Source organism: Armigeres subalbatus, chromosome 2, assembly GCF_024139115.2.
Source record: "Armigeres subalbatus isolate Guangzhou_Male chromosome 2, GZ_Asu_2, whole genome shotgun sequence".
NCBI classification, from domain to species: Eukaryota; Metazoa; Arthropoda; class Insecta; order Diptera; family Culicidae; genus Armigeres; species Armigeres subalbatus.
The window spans coordinates 356,678,567-356,699,203 of NC_085140.1; the positions used below are offsets into that span (position 1 = coordinate 356,678,567).

At 36.9% G+C, this 20,637-nt stretch overlaps 1 protein-coding gene across 5 annotated transcripts in view; it reads left to right on the top strand.

Annotated features, from left to right (window-relative positions):
* Positions 1-20,637, top strand: part of LOC134212954 (uncharacterized) — a 46,667-nt gene that overhangs the window by 15,447 nt on the left and 10,583 nt on the right. The window contains exons 1-2 of one of the 5 annotated variants that reach the window (XM_062691344.1): positions 12,026-12,181; positions 13,035-13,429. The exons of 1 other annotated variant lie outside the window; for it this stretch is intronic. In XM_062691344.1, coding sequence (XP_062547328.1) covers positions 13,362-13,429 — 68 coding nt within the window. In that variant the 5' untranslated portion in view covers positions 12,026-12,181; positions 13,035-13,361. Of the gene's footprint in view, positions 1-12,025; positions 12,182-12,245; positions 12,388-12,413; positions 12,813-13,034; positions 13,430-20,637 lie in introns of those variants that run through there. 3 more of the 5 variants (XM_062691345.1, XM_062691343.1, XM_062691342.1) reach the window with 3 other exon arrangements.

A 20,637-nucleotide genomic window follows, 5' to 3' on the forward strand; every position in this document is an offset into this window, starting at 1 on the left:
GAGAAATACGAACATGAAGTGCATTTTCAGAAAACTAACAAAATAATGTCACATGAATATCTCAGCCGTCTGTAAACCAATTTGCATGATTTTATCTTTAAACGAAAGCTATGACTTTGCCATTGAACCCATTGTATTTTGTTTTTGCAATTAGACATTGGGTTCCGGAGATATCTCTGAAATACGAACATAAAGCATTAGACGTATCAACTTCACACATTGGTAAATATGTCCCATCAAGATCTCAGTCGTCCTTGGACCGATTTGTGCGATTTTATCTTTAAACGAAAGCTAAGTTTTTGTCATTGGACCCATTCATTTTTTTCTGCAATTGGAAATTCGGTTTCAGAGATATCTGTGAAATACGAATATGAGACATATTTTCAGACTACTAATGAAGAATTGTCACACCAATATCTCAGCCGTCTATGACCCGATTTGAACTCTTTTGGGCTTAAACAGAAGCTGTAATATTGCCATTTAAGGCGGCAAATCAAATCTGCAGTCTTTTTGTATTTTTTTAAAATTGTTAAATTTCCAGAAATATCCCTTTTTTATTTTGAAATCGATAAAAGCATGATAATATCAGTTATTTTATATTCAATTGAAGGTCATTTGCATAGAAATTGAAATATGAACTGGGCACACACAACCATTCAAAAGTGTAAGAAGGGTTGCATTCACTGTAGGTGGATTAAGTCGGGTTTTATATAAGGAAGCGACTGGTGAAGACCGGATGTAAATCTCTTTGAAATTGCCCAAGTTATAAGCATCCAAGGTCGAGGGTTTTGAGCGTGTCCCCAGGGATGTTTAAAATGAGAGCATCGTACCACCGACCATTGCGGCGGCGATGCAGGCGTATTCGGTGCCGTGCGAAATTAAATGCATGATTATCACGCAATCTCGCGAATTTTTATCCGATTGGTAAATACTTTCCGTACTCTGTACAGTAGTGTGGCTAGAGAGGGAGGGGGTGAATAAGGGGGGGATCTTTTTTTTTTTAGTAGAAAAATTCATCCGGGATATTGTTCGATGTTTAATCTCGCAATTTTCTGGCGTCGTTTCATCTTCGAGCTAACACGCTAAAAAAATTTACTCAAAATTGACATAAATTGAAGAACTCAAAATTTGGTCAAGTTTGGTTTATGCTATAGCTTAGAGTTCAATTTTTGAAGCGTGAATGTAACGAAATAAATTAAGTACTTCTTCAATTTATTTTGTTAGCCTCAAATAAAAATATACAGCCATCCAGTTCCAACATTATTGATATGATCCCTCAAAATTACCTTATATTTGGTAGGATCGTTCCTTATAGAACAATATTGGACCCATTTTATTATTTCCCCTTTATGGTGACGAATTTCAATATAGGGTATTCAGATCATTTCAGGAATTTTAATTTTTCATAAAATAGTAACTCCCAAATCATTAGGCCTATTTGTTGTATTAACAAATCAAATAAAAACTCTTTATTTCTACAGGTAATCCTCGATATAACGTAACTAATTTTTCACTCTTCAAATCGTTGTATCTCCAAAACCACTGGTCCTGCAAGAAAAATGTGCTTCTTGCTTTTGTGAAGTGATATTTGATCATGCAAGTGGAATACATAAAATGGATTCAAAATCTAAGGAAGAATTAAGTATGGAACTTGTTGTCCCAATTGAAAGTTTTAGAGGTGTAAAGTTGCCTTCAAACGGTGATGTGCTTGGTCAGATGCGTTTTATAATGAAAAATCAACACTTGAGTATAAAACCAGCTGCTAAAACTGTAGTAACTGAACTTCAAATTTTTAGGGAGAAATATAGAATTCCTCTAATGCAACACTACAATGCCAACAGCATAAGCTCCTAAAATTATTTAACAAAATGCGAGCAATTATCAAAAAAAAAATCTCACGCGGAAGATAAACAGAAAGAGCAAGAGTCTAGTTTCATTAATAATTTGGATCGCTCCTTTACCCTCATCAGCAGCACGAAATGATCTAAACCTGGCAAAAAAAATGATAACTTTACGAGATGCTTTCCCTGATCAATCAAGAAATGTGTATATGGCTGCGGCTACAAGATTTGCAAATCATCTATGGTACTTGAGTGAAGAACTAGTCGCTCTGGCTTTTTTCGACCCAGAAATATCTACTGATGAGAGAAAAGAAATGGCACACAATTTAAAATCTTGTAAGGGTGATGAAGCAAGAAAAATAAAATTGACAGTATCTACGATCGATAAGTTGACTTCTTGTACGCTTTCAGATTTTGTTTCTCAAAATACAAAATACAAAGAAGAAAAAGGATGAATTGGAAGAATTTGTTGAAAGTAGAAATAAAATTAATTAATTTTTGGTAGTGAATGACTATGCTGAAAGAGGAGTTAAACTAGTTCAAGATTTTTGTGGAAAACTGACAAAAAATGAAGAGCAGTTTCAATATCTTCTCAAAGTTGTTCAACAGCATAGGCAAAATTTTCCAGGTTGCACTCGCTCTGTTATAAAGGAAGGCCTAACAGTTGAAATAAATAATTTATATAGGTATAAGTGTTGTTTGTTGATAACTTTGTAGTTTTATACAGTTAACAAATTATGCTATAAACATTCAAGGATGTTATCGATCATTTAGTAATTTGCGTTCGATCATTTAGTAGTTTGTCAATAACTGATTCCAGAAGCTGAATTTCAAAATGTGTTGTATGGTGGACTTCTAGTGCGAAGGTTTTTCTACAACTCTGCCTAGTGGTTCGTTGTTTTAATTCCACTAGTAACGGAGTTATAGCTATGGTTTCAGTAACTAACTAAATGATAACAAAATTCCAATTATTTAGTTTAAGTTACTACAACTAGCGTTATAACTCCGTTAATAATCGAAATCTAACAACGGAGTATTAGGCAGAGTTGTAGAAAAACCTTCGCACTAGAAGTCCACCATACAACACATTTCGCAATTCAGCTTTTAGAATGAGTTATTAACAAACTACTAAATGATCGAACGCAAATTACTAAATGATCAATAACATCCTTGTAAACATTAAAACTGTTGTTTGAAAAATATATAACTTATAGAGTAGAGTGGGGCAAGAGTGCGCGTGGGGTAAGAGTACGTTTTCGATTTTTTGAAGTAATAAAAAAAGATAAACTAGCAACACTGCATCAGTTTAACAGGTATTCTGGCCAACTATTATCATGTGTAATTGTAAACGATTTGAATAAACAACAAGGGAGATATGGAGTTAGATAACTTTTTGGTCATTTTGCTAAAAATAATTGGGTTTCTGGTTTATTTCATTACCATATATACGTTCAATCAGGTGAACATTATACCATTTCGATAACCTATTGTATAGAGTACTTTATGGTACAGAACACCAATCCGGTTGGTTTTCCAAGTAGTCAAAACCATTACTTGAATAATTTTTGGGACTGTGGGGTAAAAGTACGCAGGAACCGGTGGGGCAAGAGTACGCATTTGAATCTTCGAGTTATGATGTCAAACCCGTATCTCCGGCCGAAATAAGACTTCTTCCAAAGAGATCCACAACTAAGAAAAAGGGACAGAATTCGAAATTATCACAAGTTTTTAGGATAAGTTGAAGTAATTCGGTGTTAGAAAGGACTTAGCGAACAAAGCACTGAAGCGAAATAATGAAATTATATCAGGACTTGTTGTACACCCAAACATAGTACGAAAACACAATTTCATCTAAATTATGATTTCATTTAATCAAAAGAAACATTCATAAATTACGCAACGTTTAGCTGGGAGGGGTTGCGAGATGTATGATAATCCATATAATTTCTAGAATATTCATACAAATAGTGTAAGATAGGGAGGAGGGGTGATGGAATTGCCAAGTTTTACGTTACGTGATTGGTGAACTTTCTTTAAGGAAAATGCCTTTGTATACGCCACGCGAAACACTGTATATATTTTTACCTCTGTAGTTTTTTGTATATATAAAAAAACAATGGTTTTCTTATGAAAGTGCACATTTTTAGGACCCCCTCCCCCTTTAAGAGTTACGTAATATTTTAACATTCCCTAATATATGCACAGTAAACATCAATTAAATGTTAATAACTCTTATTTGTGTTAATATATACTCGAAGCACATGATTGGATAAATGCGTACTCTTAATCCACCCGATGCGCACTTTTACCCCACCGGTGGGGTAAGAGTGCGTTTTTCACTTGTCTTGAAATAAGGGTTCTACTAAAACGAATCTCCATAATTTCAATATTTTTTCCACTGGGTAACATAAAGGAAGAGTATATTAATCATCGACACTGATTTGATATGCAGAAGCTTGCTTCATAAGGGCCACATGATCGATTGAAAACTAAGTGCGTACTCTTGCCCCACTCTACTCTATAATATCCCAGGTCTCTCTGTCTTTCTGTCCTTCCGTCCCTCTGTCTGTAACGATTATATCATATCGTTTTAAAATTGATGCAACGGGCATCACGATGTATGAAAACAACTCGTTACAAGTATTTCATGAATTTTGTCTCCCCTTAAAAACTTCAGCTCGTTGGCTTCAGTGGTAAGCCACCCCCTCCCTCTCTAGCTACACTACTATACAGAGCACGGAAAGTATTTACCAATCGGATAAAAATTCGCGAGATTGCGTGATAATCATGCATTTAATTTCGCACGGAACCGAATACGCCTGCATCGCCGCCGCAACGGTCGGTGGTACGTTGCTCTCATTTTAAACACCCCTGGGGGACACGCTCGACACCCTCGACTTTGGATGCTTATAACTTGGCCAATTTCAAAGGGATTTACATCCGGTCTTCACCAGTCGCTTCCTTATATAAAAAAGGTTCTACATTTTGTCCACAACAGGAATCCGTCGACTACAGCGCCACCTAGAAGCAAAAAACTGAAACGGTTGCTTTTCCTCATACATTTGGATCACTTTTCCCATACAAACTTTGAGCCATTTGCGCACGCCAACCACTGGACCGAATGAGCTGAAATTTTCAGGGGAGCTTCTGGGACCCCCAAACTGTCATTTAAGGGTGCAAGGTTTGAAATTCCAGACTTTCCACTTTTTCCATATAAGCTTGGGCCACTCTAGTACCCCCTCTCGAAAGTAGGCTTCCAATCTTCTTGAAAACATAATTCAGAGCCCTTTTGAAGGGAAGCTCCTTGAAAGCCTCTTGAAAGAAGGCTTCCGAACCACTTGAAAGTAGACTTTCAAGCAGGGTGTAAGCAGGCTTACAAGCCTCTTGAAAGAAGGCTGTTGAGCCTCTTGAAAGAAGGCTTTCGAGCCTTTTGAAAGAAGGCTTTCGAGCCTTTTGAAAGAAGGTTTCCGAGCATCTTGAAAGGAGGTTTTTGAGTCTCTAGAAAAGAAAGGCTTTTGAGTCTCTAGAAAAGAAGGCTTTTGAGCTTCTTGAAAGGAGGCTTCCGAACCTCTTGAAAGGGGCCTCTTGAAAGGAGGCTTTTGAGCCTCTCGAAAAAAGGCTTTCGAGCATCTAGAAAGGCTCTTGAAAGGAGGCTTCCGAGCCTCTTGAGAGGAGGCTTCCGAGAGGCGTAAAAGGATGCTTCTAATCCTATTGCAACGAAACAACCGAGTTTTAGTGAAAAAAAAATCATTTTGTTCATTTGACTTTTTGTTCGTTTGATCTTTTGTTCCGCAGCCCTTCATACATTGTGCTGGTTGTGTCAATTGGGATTTATTAATCGCATTACATTACTGGGCATAGTGTATCCATTGTACTTGCCACACAAGATACATACTCATGCAATGGCGGGCATAGAAAAGCTTTCAATTAATAACTGAGGAAATGCTAATAGAATACTTAGTTGAAAAGCTAGGCCAAGTTCCAGTTGGAATGTAGAGCCATTGAAGAAGAATCGCATTACATATTATGTACAATATAAATTTTTGAAATAGAAAATACACAATTATCAAAACTTCATCAATGAATTTTGATTGAAATTGTAATAGGGACACGGCAGGTATTTCCGTCCATCGTCATAGGGGCTAAAACCAACGAAAGCAAAGTACATTTGCTAGAACTCACCTATAGCAGAACGTTTCTCCTGAGCTTACGATTTGGTACGCATGAGTTTTACAAAAAAGCGTCTCTTTTATTGGTTTTCGAGACTATGACGAACAGACGAAAATACCTGCCGTCTCCCTATGTCCGCCATTACGCATTTTTGTCCGAGGTACCCCCAGGGGTACATGTACCCCAGGTTGAGAACCGCTGCTCTAATTCAGCTTTTGATGTCCGTATAAATAGGATCACGGGAGGATATGTTAGCCTAGGATGTAATGTTGGCTCATCACGCATATTAATCAATATTTGAATTCAAAGGAGAATGAGAAAATCTCTCACTTATCACGTCTGTATACACTCTCGATAGGCAGCATACCGTGAGAGACGTTTTTCGGTATCTGTTACGATAATAAACTGATTCGAAGGGCTACAACCCATGATAAATTTAACTGAAAGAATAATTTAACTGAATAAACTTACGCGATTTTCGCACAGACTCTCTGAGTTATATATAATTTAACACTTGTTTTCTGTTTTTTTCGAACAAGAACAAATATCTCAGTCGAACTATAATCAAAATATAATTTAACTTCACGTTTTTTTTTGTCCAACATTAGATTTTTATATATTCTGAATCCATGAATCCAATAGGAAAAAAAACTGTTAAGGAATGTACACCCAACCGGCGGTTATTAAATTTTCCAACGATTATGTATAAGAATCTACCAGAACCTGTATAAGAACATATGCGAAATTGCTATATTCTTATACAAACATTGTAGAAGAATCTAACAATTTTGTAAGCTTTTCTTAAATTTTTTGTATAAGAATCTAACAATTTCGCATATGCCCAGTTCTTATACAGGTTTTGGTAGATTCTAATACAGAATTGCTAGAAAATCTAACAACCGCCGGTTGGGTGTATGATTTTTTATCGTTTGTTTGAGAAACTACATATATTCACGCACGCACACGCACAGAGCAATTGTGGAGCATTGCTTGCTGTTTTTGCCTTGGAAGTACCCCATGGTGTTGAATTTTGCCAAACACTATTGATCTGTATCGAAGAAATCGAAAGATTTGGTGCCAATTTGTTTAAAAACATTTTGTTTGTTGTTTTCTATAAATTGTGTAAAACTGAATATATGCAGTTTCTCAAACAAATGATTCAAATAGTAGCTTGCGCTTTCGATTTGTAGCACTACGTTAGTTTAGGTGAAACTTTAAAATCAAAACATTCCTCCCAATAACCCGTACTGGAGAAAACAACTGAGAGCTGCGGGTAGAATATCCGATGCCTGCGATTAGGTTGCTGAGTACCTTTGTAAGAACAGATTAATCCACTACACGGTTAAGGTTCATTCACAAATTCACATTATAGCAAAATCATGTACTAAATCGTGTAGAAGAGCTTGCATGGGTTAATGCTGCATGATATTTAGTAGACATTATTTAGACTCTAGAGCCGTAGCGTGGACTCTCAGCGCCCTTGGCGAAACTTTTTGAGCGCGCGCGGACACGGTGAAGTTAGGAATAAGAAAATGTTAGGTATATTGGCAGTGGATTGTACTGTTTAAAAAAAAGATTTTTATGCAAACGTATCCGTAGAGTTATCGTGATATAGGGTATAGAACCATTTGGGCAGCACCCCCTCTTTCCGTCCACAGCGTTCATTACTCGAGCGCATTACAACCAAATTATTTATTTCTTATTACATGGTTAGTTTCTGTCGATATCTAGTGATGTACAGAAAATCAAGCCATTTGGTTGGAACGCGGTCGAGTTATTAACGTTGCAGACGGGAATACGGGGTGCTGCCCAAATGGTCCCCCTCCCTTCAATCAAATATATTTAATCTTCCTTGGAAGTCCTAGGCCATTCAAAATAACAACAGCTGCAATAAAAGTTTTTTTTTTCTTTACTCATAGTTTATTTATCACTGTATTCGTTACATTTTATAGAAGGTGAGAAAAACACTGGCAAAAGCATGGTAGATCTGGGATATTCTGGGTTATCCAAACTATTCTTGAGAACGGAACTTGAGATCTAAAACTGCATGTAAACCGTTTTTCTGTACTCATAGGTTTAATAGGTATTCAATTATATCCATCACATATATAATTGAATTTTGGGATATTCTGGGTGATCCAAACTGGCCTTGAGTTCGGGACTTAAGATCTACAACTGCAAGAATATCTTTTTTCAGTACTCAAAGCTTCAATATACATTCAATTATATCCATTACATTTCCTGGAGATAAACAGATAGTTATACAGGGTTGTTACGACTACGCGGATTTCGCGATTTTTGCGGATTCGGTGCGGATTTACATAACGATTTGAAGACTTCGCGCGGATTTGGCGCGGATTTAGTTTTAGGTGGAAATTTACTAAAAAAAAATCTGGATGTAATGCATGGAGCTTCCTTTCTATAGTAAAATAATGTTGAGAATAAACTTTACGTTTGAACTCCATACTTCCAAAAATTTTCGGACATTTCCAAGTCCTTATTGAATGTCATGCATTACACTTTTGTTCAATTGTTCAACAAGTATTATAAAAGGATGCCCGTCACTTTTGGTAATTAATTATTGATTCCTAAAATCCATTTTTTTATCTCGTCAAATCTTCCCGTCGGGATTTAGTTTCTTCTCTTATAGTATTGAAGGTTTTATATTGCTTTCATAGCATTTCTCTGGAATGAATCAGAGTATATACAACAATTGAAAAACAAAACAAAAATGTTCTTTGATTTGATGCAGATGTCTCATTATAATAAGAATTTTCGTAGTGATTGACGAGGAATTTTGTTCAGCAATTTCCAATTTCCACAGATATTTTCGGGAAAATATCCACAGGACTTGTTAAGAAATTTTTGCGTCATTTTCGGATAACTATTATATACGTTTTTCCTTCGGAATTCCAACTGAAAAAAATACGAAGGAATTTAATTTCCTCAAGGATTCTATGAGTAATTTAATAAATAAACTTTCACAGCTTGGAGAGGATTTCTGCAGAATTTTGCTATGATAAATTGTAAACATTTTTTTGGATAGGTTCATAGAGGAATTTTCACGGTAATTCCTGTAGCGATAACAACAGACAAAATTTAAAAATCCCACCTTGATTAGGAAAAGAATTGATTTTTAGTAGGAATTGATCAAAAAATGTCTTCAGGAATTCCTAAAGCGATGTATTAGGAAATTTTCACAAGCATTACCAAAGGAATTTGTGCAGGGACTTCTGGAGCAGTTTTCTCATGAACTCACGTGGCAATTTCCTCGGAAATTCCTGAAGCTATGACAGCAGGAATGCCTGTAAAAATTTGAATTTACGGTAGAATTCCCGGAAGTTCTTATGTTTTACCAACGTATTTATGTAAAAAAAAAATCCATAGCGATATCAACAGGAATTCATGGATGGATTCTCGCATGTATTGTCGTAAAAAATCCTGCGGATTATTCTAGATAAATTCCTCCAGATTGAATGTATGAAAAAGTATTCGAATGAATTTTTGCATAAATTCTCGGAGGATCTACCATACATCAATTTCAGCAGCAATTTCCAGACAAACTTCCACATTATCATTATCTTTTTACTTAATCTACGCAAGTTTGTGTTATGAACAAAAATTACAACAAAATTGCAACCATCCTGCTTCTATAAAACGGTGAATATAGAAATTGTTTAACTGCTTAATTTTGGTTTACTTACCCTTGCTACTACTATTGGTGAATAAGACCATCTAGAAGGGTTGTAATACTAACTGCGATATTATTTTTTCAATTTGATGATGAAATCAGCAATGGAAAATATGTTTTATATGATGTACCCCGTGGCAAGTGAAAATACGCCGATGAATCGATAAACGTTTTCAATGGTAACAATGGTCTAGGAAAGTGGAGCAGAACTATCAACGAATTCACCCGACACAAAAATATTTGGAATCAAACCATTTGAGGCACCATACTAATGCTATTTCTCGATCATGACTTTAAACTACCGGGAAAAGCTAATACTTTTATTTTAACTCAATGGATGTCTAACATAATAGTCGTTTCTAAATTTATCATTGATTTTCAAATCAATTGAATAATTGTGTGACATCGAAAACGATTTAAAAGTTTTAATTAAAGCCAAAATCTGCAATTTTCACTTACCCTTGACATATTCAAACAACATTTTCGATAAAGTCGGTTAAGTATGCGTTAACAATTTTGCGAACTAGCGTTTTTTTAGGTCCTTACCTTACGAACCTTACGGTACCTTACGAACTATGCTGTTCAGTATATGCTGACCCATCTTGCCCTATTTGCAAGTTTATGTTAGAATGTCTAATTTTTGATGTCAAATTTATTTAGGTATTTCATCGCAGTTAGTACAACATCACCTATATTACGGATTACTTATGATTCTTACACTATAGTACTTCTAAAAATTTCACATGTTTTATGGAAAATTGTGTTTCGCATAAGAAAGCTGAAAAATATTTATTCTTGCCATACTCTACCAAAATTAAATTTTAGCCTCAAATCGAGTGGCAATAAATTAGAACAAAATTATTGTTCTTACAAAGGAATAACCTCTGCGTTGAAATGTATACGTTGCTAAAAAATGACACTGTCTCATCTTACCCCATCTTGCCATACCTTACCCTACATATTTTATAGAAATCAAAATTTGAAAGATTGACTGAATTTGTTTAATATTAGAACCCCTCAATTAGATCCATAATAAAAGTAATCTGTATTGCGATGTATTTCTTCCCTATTATGGAAATATTTCTGTTATGGACAATATTGTGTTCCCATAATTATAAATATTAGCCATTTCAGTATTCTAATGTAGTTTCATATTATGTTTTAAAAACATTATTTAAGAAAATGAGAACCACACATTTAAAAAATATGAATCATTGTTGGAAAAAGTGGTGATAAATGCTTTTTTATCCTTCTAATATTCTATTTACTTACCTCGTTTATATGCATGAGAAAAGCACCATCACCACCACTAGGTGCATTAACTTGGATTCTCCTGCATCGCAATGTAACATTAATTGATTTGGTTAAACCCACAACGATTACATTCAATCTGAGTTCAACCCTGTCAACCAACTATGCTGGCGATCGTATTTTGCGCTCTCCATCTCTGAAAGACATCCACGCGAGAGACAAACGGGTATCTGCGAGAGCACATAATAATAGACTCGGGCTTCCCCCTCACTTCCTAAACAACACTGTACCCTGTTTATGCGATTCACCCATCGGGCTACATTACGACAGTTGTTGCTGATATAGTAAGTCTTTGTGATACGCGTATTGATTGCTATTAGAATTTGATTAAACTAAGATTGTGTTAATTGATTGTAAGTTTGAGTTATTCTAAGCAGTGACAAACGATTTTTTTTAAATATTGAAAAAAACATAAAGTTTGTTCACGCAATCGCTTTGAGGTGTAATTTTGCTTACTTCCGTTTGTGATGTTAATCAAACAGCGAATTTTTCGTATTTTTAAATTATTGTATATTGTTTATTAGTGTTAAATAATATCATAAATTATTTAAATTAAAAAAAATAGTTGGATAATGTCAGAGTTCCTCGATTCAAGTACGAGACACTGAAGACGACCTTACTGTTAAAATCTAACTACTTATCTGTCAAGTTACAATCAAGTTATGCAATTAAATGGGATAGTACTGATTCGTCTGATAAAAAGCGAGATATTGCTTTAAATATTGTTTTATTCAATAGCTGCATCCTAAGCCTACATCTAGTACAATCATGCCACTCCGGCACACCTCTAACGCCCCTTTTTAATTATTACGGTATCTAGTTTCCTACTGCCGGAGGAACCACTGTTGAAACAGCGCACAAGTTTCAGAAGCTCCCAACGCAAAAGTGTAGGTTGGCACACTGGCGACGGCATCGCCTTCGATTATCGTCCGTATAACAGTGTCGACAGATGCCTGAAGTCAGGCTGAAGCTCGGCGCTGTGCTGCGGTTCAGTAGTGCTGCTCCGTCGCTAGCTAGAGAACGGCACACGGAATCTACCGTGCGGTTGCTGAAGGTTTCTGTTCGACGCTGTAGTGGTGCTCGTGCACACACGTAGACTACCGTAGACCCCGTAGCCGTAGCACGTCAAACAACGGTGCCCGAAGAAAACGACGACGATGATGATGGGGTAGGGTGTGCTCAGCGATGAGATATGTACATTGCCTACATACTCTTGGCTGCAAAGCAAACGAGATAGGTTTTGTTCGGAGAGTACAATACTTGGCCCAGGCGGTTGAAAAATTTAAAAACAGCATTGAGGCAAAAAATCTTTGATCTTCTCGCTCTCTGTGTGCCAGTGTAGAGAAATAAGACTTTCAGTGTGTCTCCTCGGTGGTAGGTGTTGGAAACGCGCTTTCGTCATTACGAAGGCGAATGGTTCATAATAACTTCTTGCTCCGCTGTCGTCGTCACGATACAGGACTGTCGGGCCATAGTAGAATAATGGCCCAAGTGAATCACTAAAGTTGCACAGAGAGAGAGGCTCGAAAACTCGCGCGCTGCGTCATGATTTTGGCGTATTCAAGGTTTTGATTTCAATTTTCCTGTGTCTCGGCTACTCCACGCCAGTTGACGGACGGGAGGTCGGGACAACTTGGAGACTTCTGATAACAGTATTCCACCGCTGCGATAATCTCCGATTTGTTCAAGTGGAGTGTGTCTTCTCTCATCTGTCGCGTCGCGCAATCCATTCGTACGTTCAAAGATCCATAGAGTATGAGAATCCAAAGAAGAAAAAACACCGAAAACATTCGTTAAAGGTGATAAGCTATGCACATAAAACATACATAGAAAACTCATGAGGGACGAAGAGAAAATAATATTTTTTGCAACGATCGATCCATTGCGCGTACTGGACACCCGGAACGTGAACGGGTTGATGTTTTATGGGGAATAATTGAAATCGCCAATCAACACCTAACGAGTTCCCTATATCGATCTAATCTCCCGTCTTGGCTGTCCTCTCTCTGTTTTCCGCACAGGTCTAGTGGCGAAATCATCATCAACCCAAGGAAGAGCAACAATACCGGTCCCAACCGAGCCGACATGGCCTGTCGGGTCGGTGTCTAATTCCTGAGCGGAAGTTTAGAACATGGCCAGTCAGTGTGCAGCAATGTTACCCATCTGCGAAAATGACACCGATTGGACAAATCGAGTAGTGCATCGTCGAGAAGGAATTTTAAGAAGTGTTGCAGCCTCTAATAACAATAAAAAGTGCTTTAACTGTGACGGACAGGATAACCTGGAAAGGCTCGTAACAAGTGATAGTGCGACCGGAAAAAGACCGTCGGGAGGGCTCCACATAAAGTATGCTGAAACCAATCAAGAATTTGCTGACCTATTTGCAGAAGAATGCTAATAGTTCAACAATCTTTGGGTAAGTTTACTTTTATCGATACCATATTAAGCAGTATTGCAATTTAAACATAAATGAATATTAGTATGTAGAAAAGAAGCATTTCATTTCATTTTTTGTCATTTTTATTCATACAACCCATTTACTCAACGAAACATGCTTGTCGATCGGTACAGGTCTGATCATCTCAGACAAAGACCTAGCAAAGAAACGTATGGATAAACTTCTGTCCATCTTCAGAACATCAAAACATGTTTTCAATATGCATTCCTCAGTTAATTATATAAAATTATACTGTCGACGTGAGTTAGCCCGTTCATTACTGGTCTCTAAACGGGGGGGGGGATGGTTCGGAAAATGTATTGGAGGGTAACCGCTCCCTTCGGTGGGGTTTGATCCCACGAAACCGGTACGCTAGACAGGTGCTTTCCCTACTATGCTACGAAGGACCTCCGTCGTCCTCCGCAGCTTAGCGGGTACTAATGAAAACAAACCTAGTTTTTTAATATTTGTTTCAGCCTTATTTACGAATATTATGCTACATGCAAATAAAATATGGTGTTGTTTTGAATGCTCATAAGAACAATCTAATTGAATACTTATTTTGATATCAAATTAAGAATTTCGTGATTTTAAACTTAGTAATCATGCTGATTTCATCGAAAGCAAAATTTGTTTTCAGTGTAATTCCACAGCGTAAAAATATGTTGTCAAAGAGAAAAGACGAGAAATGTCAAAAATCTTGTGACAAAATTCAAGAGCTGTAGAAATTTCAAAATTTATGATTTTTTTTTCATTTTCAGTGTAAGAAGTTGGAGATAATTTTTGACGAGCTCGGTGGTCTAGTGGCTACCGCTTCTGCCTTATAAGCAGGAGGTCGTGGGTTCAATTCCAGGCTCGTCCCTTTCCTACTTTGTATTTCTATCTTAGTTCTTTCTGTGTTTCACGTTCTACCAGAACGATTCCTACTGTTAAACCTTTAACACTAACAATCCAAAAACCTCCCGTGGCACCTATGAGAGGTCGTAGAGTTCTCTGCATCTTTCTTAAGTAGGTGTTTAACTAACCATCCTTCCCCTTCCTCAGCATTCGCAAGGACGTGGCCAGGACAGGTCTCGACTATTGGAGAGTGCATTGCTTCCATCTAAGAGATAGCGATTAGTCCCAAATCAATATCTGTGGTAACGGATGAAAGTGTTGCTACTCTCATACAATAGTCTTGGCTTGTACCACCTACGAATTTGTGCGAAATGCTCAATGCTAATGCTAATGCTAATGCTAAGAAGTTGGAGATATTTTTTAGAATGAATCATTCACCATCATAACCTTCTATTTTATTAAGTTAGTGGTGAAAATATACTAAACTAATAATATTTCAAAGTGGCACGGAAAAAGCCACAAAGGAAAAAAAATTACGAATTTCTCAAAATATTTTCAAAACCCAGATTAATCCACCTACAGTGAGATTTTGACCCTTCCTTAGTTATAAGGAATTTTTTTCCAGACTTCAGTATTTAAAACGAGATAAAACTACTCAGCTTCCCACGGCGATTTACCGTGAAAGTGATAAAATAATTGCCTACCCAAAGGTGGATGCCATGGGTTGAGTGACAACTCAACGAACGATAACGTACTGTACTTCATGCTGCCTATCTATAAGGCGCTCGTCGGATTGAATAACTATTGTGACATGGTTAGTAAATATCGTAACGCTGGTTGCATATATTGTACTCGTAATTTCCAGAGACCTCGATATTAATTAATACAGAACTAACTAAATCAGTCATTGATCTGAGCGAAACTCAATAGCGTTCAATAATAACATATATTTCGCCTTATGGATGCATAATTTGGTAAAACTAAACTTGTTCAATACCTTAAAAATGAGCGAGATTTTTATGGTAGTAAATTTCAGAATTTGCACACATACGCATACATACATCCATACAAGTGATATATTAGTGTCTCAAAACATGCTCACATTTGCTATCTAGCTTCCACTGAAGAAATTTTTGAAATCCCTTTCAATTTTTACGTTTTTGCTTTTCTGAGAAGATTTTTTTGTACATGCTTCTATATGTTCCTCAATTAAAATCATTTGTTTCTTTGAAACAAATCAGAAAAATAGGCATAATTCCATGTCATATCATTTGTTATAATTATATTTTCAATGTCAAAGTGAATTTGTTTAAAATACCATACATTTTATTTAATAATTCACGAGATTTCTTGATAGATTAATACGTAACACACCTGCGTAACGCATACAAAGTGAAATTATAGACACTTCCGAAGGAAGGGTCAAAAATTGTGGAATTTTGAAATTTTATTTTAATTTAGTTTTAAACATGCATTAAGGATTTTATTACTGACCAATATCTAAAACTTTTCCAATCCTGAACAATTGAAAATAACTAGTACCCTGCCTAAAGCCGGTCTAAGCATTAGAGAGATAAGAAAAAATAAATAAAAAAAATGTCAAAAGACAAACGCGAAAGAGGGTGGGATTTTTGATTTCCCGTGCTAATTTTTTTTTTCATGAATATAAGCGAGGGAAAATTTGCTAATACGAATAGTAAGAATCTCAACAAGGAGAACATTAATAAACTGTAATTTTAATTATTTCCGTGAATATGGTTGTCAAATCTTATCAATTCACAGTACTTTTTGATCGAAATTGATTTAAATGACTTTAAAAGTAGCCTCACACCTCGCACTGTGGTCGGATATCATGAAATCATGGCATTAATAAATAACTCGTTAGGGTTGCCTCATAGAAGTTTGATGTCTTCCACAAAGTTGTTGCTTGATAAGTAGGCCTTCATATGGAAATACAAAAATAGTTCAGAACTCTTCCGCTATGGCGGCGCTTCAGCTAACTTTTTATATGAGCATGACAGGATGATGGTGTATTCTGCAAAGTTTTAGAATTTAATATTATGAGCAACTCTTGCGAAGAAACCATCTTTGAAAAGGCTTTTGTTTCTGAGATAGAATGCATTTTTTTAAAATGTGGATTTATTTCCAAAATATGATTGTTTTAATTTAATTTTGTATCTATGTACAATATTTATTTTAGCATAAACTTTCTATATCTCAGAGATTAATATATGGTAGGGTCTGACCCGATTTAACCGACAAACAACCTAAAAAATGTCTTAATTATTGTAACCTTAGTATTAAGGAGTTATTTATTAATGCCATGATTTCATGATATCCGACTACAGTGGCCTCGGGAATCTTTTCCATTGATTTTTTCCCATATGCTTCCAAAACGGCGGGTCTCATGCAATTTCGTCGTGAAAAGTAAAACAAATCCTGGCTAATTTCAAGGCTGGTTTACAGCTCGGATTCTCGGGCGGATAAGTCCCGTCACACCCATGGAAGCGAAATTTGCAGACAAGCTCCTGATCTGTAAACTAGCTATCTGTAAACGATTGAAAAATATGTGGTAGAGCAGATTTGAAAAAAAATAGAATTACCTACTTGGCAAGGAAAAAAAAAACGAAAATGAACTGTCTGTCCCTGCGCTTCAAGTTTCGGGTGACCATATGGTATCCCAAAGGAGGACATGTCCTCCTTTTTCATTAAAAAACAAATGTCCTCCTTTTGGGCTGAATTGTCCTCTTTTTTTAAAAAAATTGGGGAAACAGTTGCATGAAAAACCATTGCTGAAGAAATTCTAGTTCAATAAACAATAAAACAATAAATCATCACGAATCATTCAAAGTCTTTCTGAATAATTCTGAATATTTCGAGATCATCCACTGTAAAAAAATAAAAATAAAATCATAAATCAGCTGAACAAAATCGAGTTTAAGGCAGTTTTAAACCGAGGGAAAATATGTTCGGATTGTGGTCCTCACGTACTTTAAGGCTAGTTCACAGATCAGGAGCTTGTCTGCAAATTTCGCTTCCATAGGGTAGGATTTATGGGATTCCGTTGTAGAAAATTAGAATTTCGGCCCGATTTGAAATACAATCCGGTAGAAATCTCCAAGAGTCCGTGCTGTAAACCAGCCTATAAATAAGCCAGGATTTGTTTTACTTTTTGCGACGAAATAGCGTTTTCTGGAAGCACATGGGAACAAAATCAATGGACAAGATTCCCTAGGGGTAAGGCTTCTTTCAGCGTCATCAGAATCAATTTCGATTAAACAGAATTGTCAATTGATTAACTTTGACATTTATTCACATACCACAACAATATTTATGAAAATGATTGAAATTACGTTTTATCAATGAGTGATGAACTGATTCTAATATCAAAATTCACATAAATAAAGAAAAAGAAAATATTAATTTTCGTTTCCTTTGTTGATCTTATTCGTAGATTTTCCCTCTCTTATATTCATGAAAAATGGTTTTATCACGGGAAATCAATAATCCCACCCTATTGCTCTTTTCACATTTGTCTTTTGACATTTCTTAGAACCGGCTTTAGGCAGGGTACTTTGACTTTTTTTTGTTATTTTCAATTGTTCAGAATTGGGAAAAGTGTTTGATATTGGTCATTAATAAAATCCATGTTTAAGAGTAGACTTAAATTAAATTTCAAAATTCCACAATTTTTCTAAAAATATTTTGATAAAATGCGTAATTTTTTATTCCTTCGTGTATTATCCACGCCCCTTCAAAGAGTGAAATATTTGTAGTTGAGTATTTTTTCACAACTAGCCTTATACAATAGAAGGTTATGGTGGTGAATGAAATCTGAAATTTCCAGAGCTATTGAATTTTGTCACAAGGTTTTCTGGCATGTCATGTTTTGCATGTGCGTTTGTCCGGTTTTTTCACCGAAATGATCTGGTCAGCCTACAGAAAAAGGAAGGAATTGTGAGAAATGGATTAGGAAAAAAGAGTGATGAATTATGTATTGGCAGTGGCTGATTTTCTACCCGCCGCTTCCACATCCAGGCGCTATCGTATATGCGCAAATAGCCAGCATGAATTAACCGCCAGAAATGTGTATGGCGAAAGACATCTAACGCGGGTTTTCTTAAAATTAGGAACTTTTTGTGAAAAACTATTTGGTACCGGTTATGTAGGAAGGCGTCCGCTACTACGCCTGTCAAATATTTTTTCGATAAATGTGCTTAATTTTGAGAAATCGAACCTTAGATGCCTTTCGCCATACTGATTTCAGAAAGTTAACTCCTAGTGTGCCGCTGTAAGCACGCTCAAAGCAGGTTCCAGAGGTAGTAGTAGTACAATCTATTTTTATTTCCCAAATTTTTGTGTTATAACATTTTTTTTACAAGTCAAGTGTTTGACCCTAAGGTTCTTCAGCTTAGTAACTCTTTTTTTTAAATTACATATTCTAGTTTAAAACAATTGCATTGCAAAATACTAGCCGAAAAGGCATTGGTTTGGCTTTTAACTTGACTTAAAAACTAATAATTTGATAACTTATCTACATATTTACATTACAATTTGATATTCTAATTGGGTATAAGCGCCCTAATGGCTGCCTGATCCGAGTGCAAGCAACGGACCCTAAACCGATCATTACCCTCACCAAAGCGCTCGTGTAGTGTTTTGATGCCAGCCAGACGGTGGAACTCGTGTCCTGGGAAGAGTGTTGAGGATCATCCTCAGGAACTTATTTTGAACTCGTTGGAGTTTCAGATAATGAGTTTTTGTGCAGCTCTCCCAGCCTGGCATGCCGTAATCGAAGATGATTTGCTTGTAAACAGCAAGCTTATTTTTCAGGGACAATGACGATCGACGGTTGATCAAAGGGTACAGCAGTTTCAACAAAACGTTACACTTCGTAACCGTCTTGTCAACCTGTTGCCTGAAAATAAGCTTGCTGTCGAGGGTCAAGCCAAGGTAGTCGGCCTCATTGGCCCATTCCACGGACGTGCCGTTGAGGATGATTTTACAGTCCTCAGGCGGAACATGTTTAGGGGATTTACAGTGGGAGAAAATGATGACTTGGGTCTTAGCCACGTTGATAATGATCTTCCAGCTGGTGCGATATTCTGTCAGGGCATCCAGGCTTCGTTGGAGTTTTGCCACTAGCGCTCTGATCACTCTACCGTTGTAGACGATGGAGGTGTCATCTGCGAACAGAGACAAAATGCCGCCTTCTGGAGGTTCTGGCATTTCGGAGGTGAACAGATTAGCAGGGGCCCGAGGATACTGCCCTGGTGGACGCCTGCAACAATGTTGTGCGCATTGGAACTCGCTCCGCTGATTGAGACCCGGAATGTCCTTGCCAACAGGTAAGGTAACGATGATATTTTGGCCATCTGAATATATTTTGGACTTTTGGCTATATTTTGTTTATTTTGGTACATAAATGTGGTTAGAAATGTGATTATGAGAGAGACCAAAGAGACAGATAATTTCTATTTATTTGAAGAAAGCTAAGTCGAAAAACACGCAAAATATAGCCAAAAATCCAAAATATATTCAGATGTCCAAAATACATCATTTACCCTAATTTTTAACATTGTCAAATGCCTTCTCGACATCGAGTAAGGCCATGGCGGATGTTTTAAAGACAAACTTGTTCCGTCTGAGGACGTTGGTAACTCGAGTCAGTTGGTGTACAGTTGACCGACCGCGTCGGAAAACAAACTGTTCCTCGAGCAAGATGTTGAGATTTTCGGCAGACTCAAGTAACCGGTGATGAATAGATTTTTTGAATACCTTGGATAATCCTGAGAGAAGGCTGACGGGACGATAACTTTTGGGGGAGGAAGGATCCTTCCCAGGCTTACGGATGGAGATATCTTTCGCTGACTTCCAGGACGATTGAAAGTAGCTGAGTCGGAGGCACTGATTAAAGATCAGCGAAAGGTGCTCAAAGAACGAAGCACTCATGTGTTTGAGCTCGAGATTCAGAATGTTATCGAAACCTGGGGCCTTCATGTTCTTCGATGATTTGATATAAGCCGTCAATTCGCCAGCTGAGATCTCCAACTCCTCCGAGAAGTCGTTGGAAATAAAATGGATGTTGTTAGCATGCTCATTAATGGCTGCTTCGTGTGGACTGGTGATGTTCTGTCCAAGATTGTGCGAGCTGACAAAGTGACGACCTATTTCGACGACCTTCTCAGCAGGAGTTATCAAGCGATCCTAAGAGTCATTATCGTCTAATGGGATCAAAGGTGGAATGGGGCGAGGCTTGGATTTTAGAATTTTGTTTAGCTTTCAGAACGGCTTAGCATAGTCTGGGATAGCGCGGATCTTATTGGAAAAATCACAATTTCTGAGGTCCA